This window comes from Hippocampus comes, unplaced genomic scaffold (assembly GCF_001891065.2).
Source record: "Hippocampus comes isolate QL1 unplaced genomic scaffold, H_comes_QL1_v1.1 scaffold22, whole genome shotgun sequence".
Taxonomy (NCBI): Eukaryota; Metazoa; Chordata; class Actinopteri; order Syngnathiformes; family Syngnathidae; genus Hippocampus; species Hippocampus comes.
In genome coordinates this window covers 4482562-4494902 of record NW_017806175.1, presented here as the reverse complement: position 1 = coordinate 4494902, position 12341 = coordinate 4482562, and the positions used below count along the sequence as shown (strand labels likewise).

The window sequence follows — 12341 nt, the reverse complement described above, 5'->3', positions numbered from 1 at the left end:
TTGCTTTCCCATAACTTTCACGATCTTTATTGGAGAAAAAAACCAAAATGGAAACTCCGCTGAGATTTGGACATCTACCTCAAACGCGTCCCTGAAGAACAGTCTTTAACTGGTCCAAAATGCTGCTGCTCGAGTACTTACTAAAAAACAGGGGACGCAGAAAGATTTACAATCCTTTTTCGAGAACAAGCATAACGTTTTTCACAACTACTGTGTGGTGTTATTTGCATATTTATCACACACAAAGATTTCAGAGAGAGAGAGAGAGAGAGAGAGAGAGAGAGAGAGAGAGAGAGAGAGAGAGAGAGAGAGCGAGTGTCGTACTTCATTTAAGTTTAGTCGGTCTTGTGCATGCCTGAACACCTGATTACGTCAGTCCTACAATTATCCCTTCAAACATACGCACACACACACACACACACACACGCACACTGGTGGTCACGTGCATAAGCGCTCAGAGAGGCAGCTCGCACTCAGGAGCATCAGTAGTGCACGGAGCCGAGCAGTGGGAAGGACGCATCGCGCAGCTTGCGTCCTCTATCGAAGAGAAGTGGCGCTCAGCAGGAGGGAAAAGACGGCTCATCCCGGATCGGGAGAAGTATGCGCGGGTCATCCCTTCGGCTCAGGAACCGACGCCCTCGTCATGCACTCAGCCGGGGACAACTAAGTCACCAGCATGAGTCACCGCGGGGGTGATTCAGTGGCTCGGTGGGGCAAAGTCCACTAAGCTCGCCCACCGGGGGGTCGCCAGTCTGGAAATAACTAACTAGGGGAGGCTGGATCCCGACAAGTTGGATCCCGAGAGCCTGGCCGGGATGACCAGGGGTGGCGTCCCCGCTCCGTGACGCTCCGGGCTCAGGCCCCCGTCATGCGTGTCCCCCGCCAGCCCGGCGTCCACTCCCTGCGGCTCCTGTCCCTCTTGGTCTACGTGATGGGGGCGGCCCCCTCGCCGGCTCTGACGGCCGGCTGCCCCGACAGGTGCGTTTTGGGTTGCGATAAAATCTTCCGGGAAATTTCTGGGACGTTTTTGGTCAATTTCCATGAGAAGTTAAGTTTGGATTTTTGGAAACAAGAAATATAAAAAATGTAAACAAAATAAAACAAAAAAACAAAAACAAAAAAAAAAACCAAACAAATACAGAATGACGGACGTGGAACAAAAAAACGTCTTTGGCATTGAATGACTTAATGTCTCAATTTTTTTTTCTCACTTCATTCCATTGGTGGCGTATTCAAAGCTTACTCAAACTAAAAAAATTTGGCTCCCTAAATTATGCCTCGCAACACAAAGCAAAAAAAAAAAAAAAAAAACAAATCAAAGGACTCATGCTTCATAATTAGGGCTGAACAATTCATCAAATTCAAATCAACATTGCGATGTAACAGAATACATTTTACCACTGCAAAGGCAGCAAAACCTCCTCCCCAAAAAACAACCACAGCTTCATTTTGGTCGGCAAATTCTGGTTAATTCCCGCTCATTCCAATGGCACGTTTCCAACTTTTTTCCCAACAAAATTCCTGGACTGCTTCAACCCTAGGTGCGTGTGCGATGACCAGCTGGTGGTCCAGTGCGCGGGCCGGGAGCTGACCCAATTCCCCGCCGATCTTCCCCTGGCCACCCGGCAGCTCATCATCTCCAACAACCGTATTGGGGAACTGCCGGCATTGCAGCTCAACTACCTGTCTGACCTGGTCTACCTGGACTGCAGCAACAACTCCCTTGCGGAGATCTCAGAGTCCACCTTCGGGAACCTGCACAAGTTGGCCTACCTGGACCTGTCCTTCAACGCACTGCTGCAGATCGATGAGCGGACTTTTGGGCCTCTGGGATCGCTGGTCATGCTGCGCTTGACGGACAACCCGGGTCTCAGGGAGATCCACGCCGACGCCTTCGCCGAGAACGCGGCACTGCAGGTCCTGGACGTGAGCCGGAACAACCTGAGCGCCTTCAACGTTAGCGGTCTGATCGGATTGCCGGCCCTCAGGTCGGTGGGACTCAGCGGGAACCCTTGGAAGTGCGACTGCGACACAGAGGACCTCTGCCTTTGGGTCCAGATCGAGAACTTCAAGTTCCAAGGTGAGGATGGATGAAGGAAATGTTCAAGTCTTAAAAGACTTACAGTGCATCCATTTTCGACATTTTGTTACAGCCTTATTCTAAAATTTAATGGACTCAAGATTTTTGCTTCCTTAAAATTCTACACACATAATGACGACCTGAAGTACTGTAGGAAAATGTAACAGAACTGAACTTTCCAGGTCCTGTCAGGTGGCCATCGCTCCAACGTTTAAAACATCTCAAGTGTAGTAGTAGAGCAGAAATTTGTTGCTGTGTCTGAAGTTTGAGCTCACACGGCTGTTGCTGATCGCCGCTTTGAGATAATTAGATGCCGCCAGTGACGGTTGCTATCAATGCCAAGGGGGTGGGCCTTGATTTTTGATTGCCAGTGCGCAAGGGGATGGACAGAATTCATGGTAGCTAAATTAAAGTGTGCAGTGGTGCTTCTTGCCGGATTGAGTCACTTCAATGCATTTCAATTGATTGAAATGCAAAGGGGCGTGGCCTGTGAGTCTTGAGTGTTAAACTTCTCATCACTTAGACAGTGCCCCTCTGTTACGTCTAGGGGCAGGGCGGCCATCGGGAATTTCAGGAAATTTTCCCCCGATGCCCGCTGTATTTCCAGGCCGGTCACAGGAATCATCATTTTTTTTGTCTCAGAAAAAAAAAGTGTGCTGTCTCTCCACATACTTTTTTTTCGTAACCTTTCGATCTCCAACCTCTAAAATACGCAGTGAGCCAATAAAAAGCATGCAGCAGGCCGCAAATGGCCCCCAGGTCTCTACTTTGGGCTCGACATAACTCATGAAAGTGGGCCTTAAAAGGATCAGTATCATGTCCTAAGTGCCAAGTTGGCAAACTCACAGGAAGTTACCTGACACACAGTACAGCACACAGAAAAATGCCTTTAAAATAGCCAGCGTATAAGGCAGGGGTGTCCAAACTGGGTCCTCAAGGTCATCCATCTCTCCCTGCTCAAACACACCTGATTCCAAGGATCAGATCATCAGCAAGCTCTGAAGAAGCAAGATCGCGTTCCTGATCATTTTAATCAAGGTGTGTTGCATCAGGGATGGAAAACAGGCGGCACATTGGCCCTTGAGGACCCAGTTTGGACACCTCTGGTGTTAAGAGGCTATTACTGCGAAAAGTATTCCAAAGACACTCCAAGGTCTCCATATTACGCGTTGTCACGTCAGCTCATTAAGATGATGTGATTGCGGCTGCAGTTTAATCTCAAACAGCGGCAAATTTATCGCGCCGTTAGCGCAACGTGTGTACGACATGAAGACAGCGTGAGAAGGTGAGCCCATGGGGCATTGTTGATGGGGCGTGGGGGGTGGGGGGGATCAATGTTCATGCTGCTTATGTGTGTGAAGCCAGTCAGTGGTTAAGGCAGGGGTTTGGCTCTAGACCCCCCTTCACAAGGGAGAAAGATTTTCCAAGGACCCATATGGAGATACTGTATATAATCCCAATGCAAATTAAACCCCATGCACAGTAATCCCTCACTATTCATGGGGGATAGGGAGAGAGCCTTGCTGCAGATAATGGTATTGACCTCCCCCAAAAGAGTTTATAATTGTCCATAGAGGCCTCGAGATGGCGCCAAAGCACGACTTTTCACTAAAACAGCGTCAAAAAGAAGCTTCGCCCCTTACTTCAACCTAGTTACTTGTAGGGCTGCCAACAGGTGGAAAATTTCTAGTTCGGCATTTCTTGTTTATTCCGCCAAATCCTGATAATTCTCACGAAAATTTTCCATTCGGCATCAAGTTGCCACAAGGTGGTGCCAAAGCACGACTTTTTGCTCAGACTTTGGCGCCATCTGGTGGCATCATAGGGCATTGTAGAAAAGAAACGTGAGGGAAAGGAAACGGCGAATAGCCCCAATAAAATCATACTTTATAGAAGTTTAGAGTTGTTTTTTTTTTGGGGGGGGGGGATAAAAAGTCAAAAGTCTGAAATTGTGATTTTAAGCTTGAAGTTTAACAGGGGAATAGTTGTCAAAAGTCACAACTGATTTTCAAAAAATACAACTTAACTACAACTTTGTTCTGGTGATATTAAACAACTTTTTTCATGGAAAAACATGTTGATAAAAAAAGATCAATCAATCGATAATAAGTTCTTAAAAACAATTAGACTATTAATGAAGTGATGGCCGATTTACTGTATGTGATGATACATGACAAAGATATCAGAGAGTTGAACTGGCGCAACGTGAAGTAATGTGTGTTTTATTGTTTTTTATTTTCCATGATATGACATAATTCATTTAAAATTGTTTCACAGGCCCCCAAACTACAGCTGGGAGAGCCTAATTTCAGAACCACTGGCTTAAAGCAACAGTGTCCTTTAGTTCTCCTTTTCGATCCCTTCTTGCACACTTCACCTCCTCTCCTCATTCACGTGATTTAATGATGGTGCTGGTCAAATTATGTGTTTCCACTCATGAGAGTTGTCTGTAAAGACACTCCACTTAGTGTGTGCAATGTCAGATCCAGGGAATCACTTTTAGGGCCTGACTGGGGCAGGATTCAGAAGAGCAGTCGAGTGCTTTAAAACACACAGTGTACTTTTTAATTGACTTTTAATCATCATTGGTGAGATTTATATTGCAACTTTGTACCCACGGACGCTTAACAAGAATTAATGGAGGAATTAAACGTTGAGTATGTTATGAGCGTCTGATATACGCTGATCACCAGCCGGCTTGACAGCAAACAGCAGCGTGATAGAAGATTTCAAGAGAGGGCAGGCAAGGAGTGCAAGAAAGCAGAATGGTAAATTTACATTGTAGGCTAATGTTGAACCTAACTTTGGTAGCTAACATTGGTTTTCATTAGCTCTAATTTTACATTGGAAGCTAAAATCAGAGTTAGCATTGGAAGCTTATATTGGATATTAACATCAGAAGCAAACGTTGGTCTTTGCACTAATTTTAGCGGTTATATTAGAAGATAACAGCTAACATTGAAACTGATGTTGGAAGCTAATGTCGGCGCAAACATTGGAAGCTGTTGTTGGTCTTCCTTAGCTCCAACATGAGCAGTAACGTTGGAAGCTGATTTTTGGAGACTAATGTTGAAGCTAACATTGAATGCTAACGTTAGAGCTACTGTTGAACCTTATGCTGGCTGGATACTAATGTTATTTGGAAGCTGACTTTGGAACCTAATGCTGAAAGCTAACATTGAAATCAATCATTTGAACTATTAGCTTCAGCTTACACTGGAAACTAGCAGTAATAACTATGTCGCAGTTTTTTATGACCTTTTTCCCCTTTGCCCTTAAAGGCACCCTGTAAAGTTACTAAAGTGTCCACTATTTATGTGAATACTCATTGAAGGAAAAGGTTCCGTGGAGTGTCTCCATTCTATTTATTTCTCTGCGCCTACAGCATTGCACTCTCATGCTGTCTCGCTAATTGTCAGTGAACGGTCGAATGGCCCGATGCGCTGATTCGGACAAGCGCTTTGCATCAAGACGTGCACAAAGTATGTCACTATTTGAGAGATGTTATTTCCACTTCTGAGGGAAGAAGTGAAAGTGGACTTATCTGCAGTGAACTCGAGAGACGAGACGTGGTGGTGTGACAAAACAAAGCATGTGGGACAAAACAGGGTCGGGAAGAGGCCACCACTTAAATTCATTAAAGACAATTGCATCATTCAATACAGCCGCAGCATAAATTAGTCATCACATTGGACGCATATCAAATTCAACTGGCCTACTTGTGCAGCCTTGCCAAAATTCAACATATGGACATGGGAGGGATCTTTTTTCCTTTTTTCAAAACGGCTGCAAATGTACTACCCGAAGGTTTCACTCACACATATCTATCCACCCATCCACTATCCGAGCCGCCTATCCTCAAGGGTTGCGGGCGTCCTGGAGCCGTACCCAACTGTCTTTGGGCAGGAGGTGGGGTACACCATAAATTGGTTGCCAGTCAATTGCAGGGAACACATAGACGAACAACCATTTGCGCTCACAATCACACCTAGGGACAGTTTAGAGCGTTCCATTAACCTACTATGCATATCTTTGAAACGTGGGAGGAAACCGGAGCACCCGGAGAAAACCCACATAGGCACGGCATTTTGAAAAGAAACTGACCCACAGCATAACGGTTGAAGAGGGCCATACATATCACTCCATTTCTCCAAGTAGTTAAGAGCCAAGCGGGAGGATGGTTGAGTGAAATAGAGTGAAAAGGGGCTGAAGGGAGAATAAATGAAAAAAAAATGAAGCGATAAGAGCTTTTTGCTGCGAGCCGACCTTCACTGTGGCTCTGCACTTATCCTCTGCCAGAGGAAGAGGAGCCGCTATGGAGAAGCTGAAAAAGGAGGACGACGGCGTTCTGACTAACGTTCAAGAACGAGAGCGAAGGCGTGAATGCGGAAAAGGTCAACTATTCTTAGGCGCCGTGATGATTGCGTTTAAGCTCCTTGATAGCATCAGCGCAGATTTCAAACCCTTCAGCTTTAGATAATCACTTGATTGTGATGGGGGGGGGGGCATAAGTCAAACAAAACTTGAAGTTCACACCATTAGTTTTCTTACTTTTTGTTAGTAATTCAGCGTTAACAGAGGTCTGTTGATTATCCCTTCCACATATTTCTTTTACACTTGTCCTAAGTAGTGTCATATGAGAGAAGAGTACATACGATAAAGGCAGATTAGATTAAAAAAAACTTTGTACCGGTAATTTTTGAATTTTACTTACGGAGTTGAGTTAGTAGAGGTACTTCTACTTTTACCAGAGTCATTTTTGACACAACTAATAAAGTATGCGACAAAGCGTGAGTGCTCTTGCCACCTCTAAACATCATTGACATAAAGGGATCCTGCTTCTTTGTCACTTCATGTCTTTTTCTATTCGTTTTATCCTCACTTCCTATCAGTCAGTCTGTCAGGAAAAGCTGTCTCTGTCAGGGACATCCTTGGCATTTGCACTGCTTGTCAGCGCTCCTATCTGTCACACAGATAATCAATTTAACGTCGCTAACATTTAAAGCTAGCTTTAGGGCTAACGTTAGACGCTAATCATCGAGGTAATTTGTAGCCAACATTGGAAGTTAACGTTGAAGCTAATGTTAGAGGTAATGTTGGAAGTTAGTGTTGGAAGTAGGGCTGCAACTGACAAATATTTTAAAAACAGATTAATCTGTCGGGGTTTTTTTGATTAATCGATGGATTGAATGAAAAAAAAAGTTTTTTTGAATTAATAACTCCTTTGTCAAAATAGCTGTCAGGTAATCGTCTCTGGAATCTAATGTTAGTCTTACTTAGCTTTAATGTCAGAGGTAGGATTGGAAGCTAACTTCATAAGCTAACATACAAGCTAAAATTGGCAACTCAGGATGAAGGTAATATTGTAGGTGACATTGTCAGGAAACATTTAAGGTAACATTGGAAGCTAATATTTCAGGGAATGTTGTAACTAACTTTGGAGGCTGACATCATAGGTAATGTTGAAAGCTAACGTCAGATGCTCACAGTATACTTAGCTCGAAGTAGTGTGTGTACTTTTGCCACCTCTGTTAAACAGAGACATAATTGAGTCCTGTTTCTTTGTCACTTTCTTTTTCACAGTTTTTTTTTTTACATTTTTATCCCCACTTCCCATCAGTCAGGCCAGGAAAAGCTGTCACTGTCAGGGATGTCCTTGACATTTGCGGCACTTGTCAGCGCTCTTATCTGTCACGCACTAAAGTCCAGTCGAAAACGTCTAGCACTACTCATTCGTCCTCCTTTGTAGCAGTTGATGGAGCTGATCAAGTTGGAATTAAAATCTAGCAAATAAAGTGTGTGTGTGTGTGTGGGGAAGGGTTTTGGGTGGTATTGATGTGGGCAGTGTTTGATAACCTTGGATCGAACTCATTACGTAGTCATTTGCATTTGTCCTTAAACCTGCACAGAATTCCAAGACAGCTGCACTACAAGTCCTTTAATCAAAGGCTGCCATGAGGTTTGTTGTTTCGCAAAAGTATACGGTAATCACAATATGGCGGTCGCCTAGTGGTTGTAGTCAAATCTCGTTCAACAAATGACTGTATTCAGAAATGAAATTATTCAGCACAAAACCACCTTCACTTGAGGCTACACACAAATTGTAACAGCAAAGAGAGTACTGTAGCATCCCACAATGTAATTTTCATATAAGGCCATGCATCAGTGTCACAGGACGCAAATGGAGGGTGAAAAAAAAAATGACAGTGTTGAAGTGACAGTGTCAGGCGTATCAGGGAGGAGTGTGTTTGCGAGGAGGAGACAGGAAGACAAAGACAGATAAGATAAGATAAGATAAGAAAACCTTTATTAGGAGACAGGAAGACAAAGACTGTCGAGACCAAGATTCGTACTGGGGTAGATTGTTCCTGACCGTTCATCCCTCCGTCCTTCATTTGCAATGTTTGGATCCTTTGGCCTTCCTGATGTTTGAGTGCACTTTAATGGACAGTGTGGTGAGCCATCAGCCAAAGGGAAAGTGGCCAGATTCCCCTCTCTGGTGGGTTTTTTATATTGGGGGTAAGAAGAGTCTGTATGACTGAGAAAAATGGATAATGGACAGTAAACCTCTGCTATATCAAAATTTATCATTCGTGCCACCGTTTAATCCAAGCTAACAGGCTCCGCCTCTTAAAGGCGGATGAAGGCACTCAAACACAATTCATACTGCACTTTCTGTCTGTTCAAATCACATCAAATAATATTGATAATAATAGTAATATTAAAACCCCCGTTTAAAGGAATTTAGATTTTTTTGCATTCTTTCAGAAAATGGGCTGTGTGAAATATTAACCCTTTCAGGTACAGTGGCTACTACAATGGACAGTTTATCATGTTATCATCAGGTTACAGGTTATCATTATCGCTGCATGAAAAGGTTAACTAATTTAATACAAATGCCCGAAAGAGAACAAAGAAAAAAAATGCTGTTTGAATGTTCACTATACAATCTGTATTACAGTAATTAGAAAACAAATTATGGAAAGACTTGCTTGACCAAACTTTACAAAGCACAATCAATCACTTCTGCCTCAGAGCGCTGAAACTGAATCATTGGCTATGTAGTCTGTAAAAAACACAAATTGGACATTTGTCCGCTGCTCTCTCTCTGACTAATTGCCTTTCCTCTCCTTCGTCCTCTCACGTCATTTTTCTTCGCAGAGGCAACTGAGCATGAAGGGAGGATGGGGGGGGGGGGCGCGTGATGATGAGGATGTCAATTAGTATGTTGCTAATGAGTGATGAAGTTAGATGAGATGATAAAAAGGACAAAAAAAAAACCCTGCTTCCTCGATTATTCTCTTGCATCTGATTGTTCCATTGGTGGATGAAAGTACCCTTGTGACTTTGACTCAATTCCCAATTTTCGCCTGAAATATAACACAAATGCCCTCAGGACTGCATATGTGCACATAAACCACCCTCCAAAAGTGAGGGAATGGTGAGACAAATGAATTTTATTTTGGTTGGAAACTGAAAATGTTTGGGTTAAGGTATGTTTAGGAATCAGCTGTCAATCTTAGAGGTATTGAGGAATAAACTGACACTATGTGTACAATATACATTGAGGCCCACTCATTCATTCGCACTGCTTAGTCACCCCTCCATGCACTTGCGAGGTCACGCGGCCTCCCAATGGAGGTGGAGGAAAAAAAAAATCTCCTCCAGGGGCGTTGTACTTTCACCCCACCGTGGCCACCTCAGGGTGCAACGTCGCCAGGTAGAATTCCGCCAACTAAATTTCAATGGAGCCGAAACAATGAAGAGACATGGTGGACTCATTGCGCTCCCGTAACGGAAATTAACCAATCAGAGGAAAGGTGTTGTCTACGGAAGTGTGAAACTGACAATGTGGAGTCAACAATTTAGACTGGCAAACTCATTTGAACGTAGTCGCAAATCCGTTCAAATGTATTTTCAAATAAGTTCAAATGTGCAAATATGGTAACATATCCATTCACTCTCTCTCCCTTCCAGACGAGGGCCAAACGGTGTGCCAGAGCCCGGCCGAGCTGACGGGACGGCGTTTGGCCGAGCTGGGCATGCAGCTGCGCGCGGACTGCCACCAGGGCCTGGGCTACTGGGACTACCTCTTCTTCGTGGCCATCGGCTTCGTCATCTTCTCGGCGGGCACGGTGTCGGCGTGGGTGATGGGCGTGCTCATGGTGCTGTACGAGCGCTACAGCAAACGCAAGAGCGAGGAGCTGGACAGCGACGACGAAGATGGCAGGGGGGGCGGCGGGGGCAAGCAGGGAAACGGAGACGTGAGCAAGCCTGGCGTGCAGGTCTGATGCCGCCGTTGACTCTGAGACCAAAGACTTCCATCTGTGGATTTTGGCTGTGCTCGGAATCACTCTCTACCCGCTGTATTGTGCTCTAAAAAGCGAGTTTGCCATTTGGCCATGTTGGTCAAAATGTCTAGCAAGTGTAGGTTATATCCCACAATGCATCAGGAAAAGGAGTGGTCACTAGAAATGGCCAAGCAATTGCAAAAATCCAGGAATAATTGACCCCTGTATACGTTTTATATTGTCCTACAGTTGCCTCCAAAAGACACAAAATGGTGGCAAAGGACTGCCTTTGGCCAAATGAAATTCCTCAACTCACTTTAACAGCTCCTTCCCAAGATGCCACCAGATGGTGCTACAGCACTTAAAACAGAGGCGATCATAAAGCATCAACATCACGCATCGTGCAAATACTTGCACACAATCATGAACCCATGTTACATAATTGACTGTATTCAGAAATTAAATTACACACGTCAACAAAATTTCACAACTTTTTTTTTTCCCATCAGAGATGCAAGTAAACTTTTCTAACTGATTTCTTGTGCTGATCCTGAAGATACCCTTCAGGTTTTCGTCACAATAATAATAATAATAATAATATGTAGTCATATTTATGAATTCAAGGTTAGGTTGAGCAATAGGAGGAATTTATTTGATGAAATGTCACAGCTATAAATTACACCGTATGGCACAAGCTTGTATAGGTCAAAATTAAAAACAACAAAAACACAAAAAAAAAAAACCCCTCACGATAATCTGCAAATAATTGTCGCTCCTCCAAAAAGGCTTACAATTGCCTACATATGCCACAAGATGTCAGAAAGTCACTACTTTTAAACAGGACTTGGCCTCAGCTAAAAACAGCAAATAGGTGAGTTTTACAGCGAATAAGGGATGATAGGTTATAAAAAAAATAATGAATAAATTACATCTGAGAAAATTCAAGGGAACACTGAATGGTGATTCGGGAGCAACTGAATGATTCCGAACACAGCCTCATACTGTTAACATATTAATCAACACAAGGACAGAATGTGTGTGTGTGTGTGTGTTCAACTGTGTGTGCGTGCGTGTGTGTGTGTGTGTAAAACAAACGTTTAACTATATGCCTTTACCTCGAGAATAGGGATTGCTTTCAAGATTATTGAGAGCACTAACCCACAGCACAAACACCATCTCTTGGGAATTTAGTAGGATTTTCGACAAAATAACAAACCCCAAAAACTAAATTAAACCCTAAAGCACTAACACTTTTTAAATTACTTTACTTATTTAAATTACAAAGCTTTATATAAATGTTTTCTGTTGTATTATCACAAGTTATTTCAATAAATGTTCATGATAATGTATTACTTCTTACATTCAATTTGAAAAAGCTTTATTTAATTTTATTCCGTAGTGCAATTTACATTTTCGATTAATATATATTTATTTTATTATTATTTCTATATCAATTGTGACACTATTTGCTAATTAGTAGTACTTTTATGACTTTGCTTTATTGTGTGATTTTTTTATGAGGTTTAATTGGATTTTATTTAATTTTGTAATTTATTATTTTTTTAACATGATCTTTCAAAAAAAAAAAATTTAGCAGCAGTCATCACATATTTCATCAATTAGTACCTCCCGGTTGGATCAAATTAAATAATTTGACTGAGATTTAAATTGAATTGTGAATTGTGTACCATATCCTACTAAATTCTCACTCACAAGAGCTTTTTTTGTCACTGGGCTGATGCTCTTGGCAACACTTGTGTGATGGATGGTAAGAAGACATTTGAATGAAACACACACACACACACACACACACACGCACACACACACACACACACACACAAAAAACACACTTCCTACTTAACAATACGTCCCCCAGTTGACAACGACACCTCAAAACATATGAAAATCCATTTGAGTTTTTATTCACTATCCATGATATCCAGCTTAAGTACTAGAACATTCTTTACCCT

General features: G+C 42.9%; 1 protein-coding gene across 1 annotated transcript; it reads left to right on the top strand.

Annotated features, from left to right (window-relative positions):
- The first annotated feature begins 304 nt into the window (after window positions 1-304).
- On the top strand, window positions 305-11636 carry lrrc52 (leucine rich repeat containing 52). Its single transcript, XM_019896839.1, has 3 exons — window positions 305-978; window positions 1542-2080; window positions 10058-11636. The coding sequence occupies exons 1-3, from the start codon at window positions 869-871 to the stop codon at window positions 10369-10371; spliced, it is 963 nt and encodes a 320-aa protein (XP_019752398.1). The 5' UTR covers window positions 305-868; the 3' UTR covers window positions 10372-11636.
- Window positions 11637-12341: the final 705 nt, after the last annotated feature.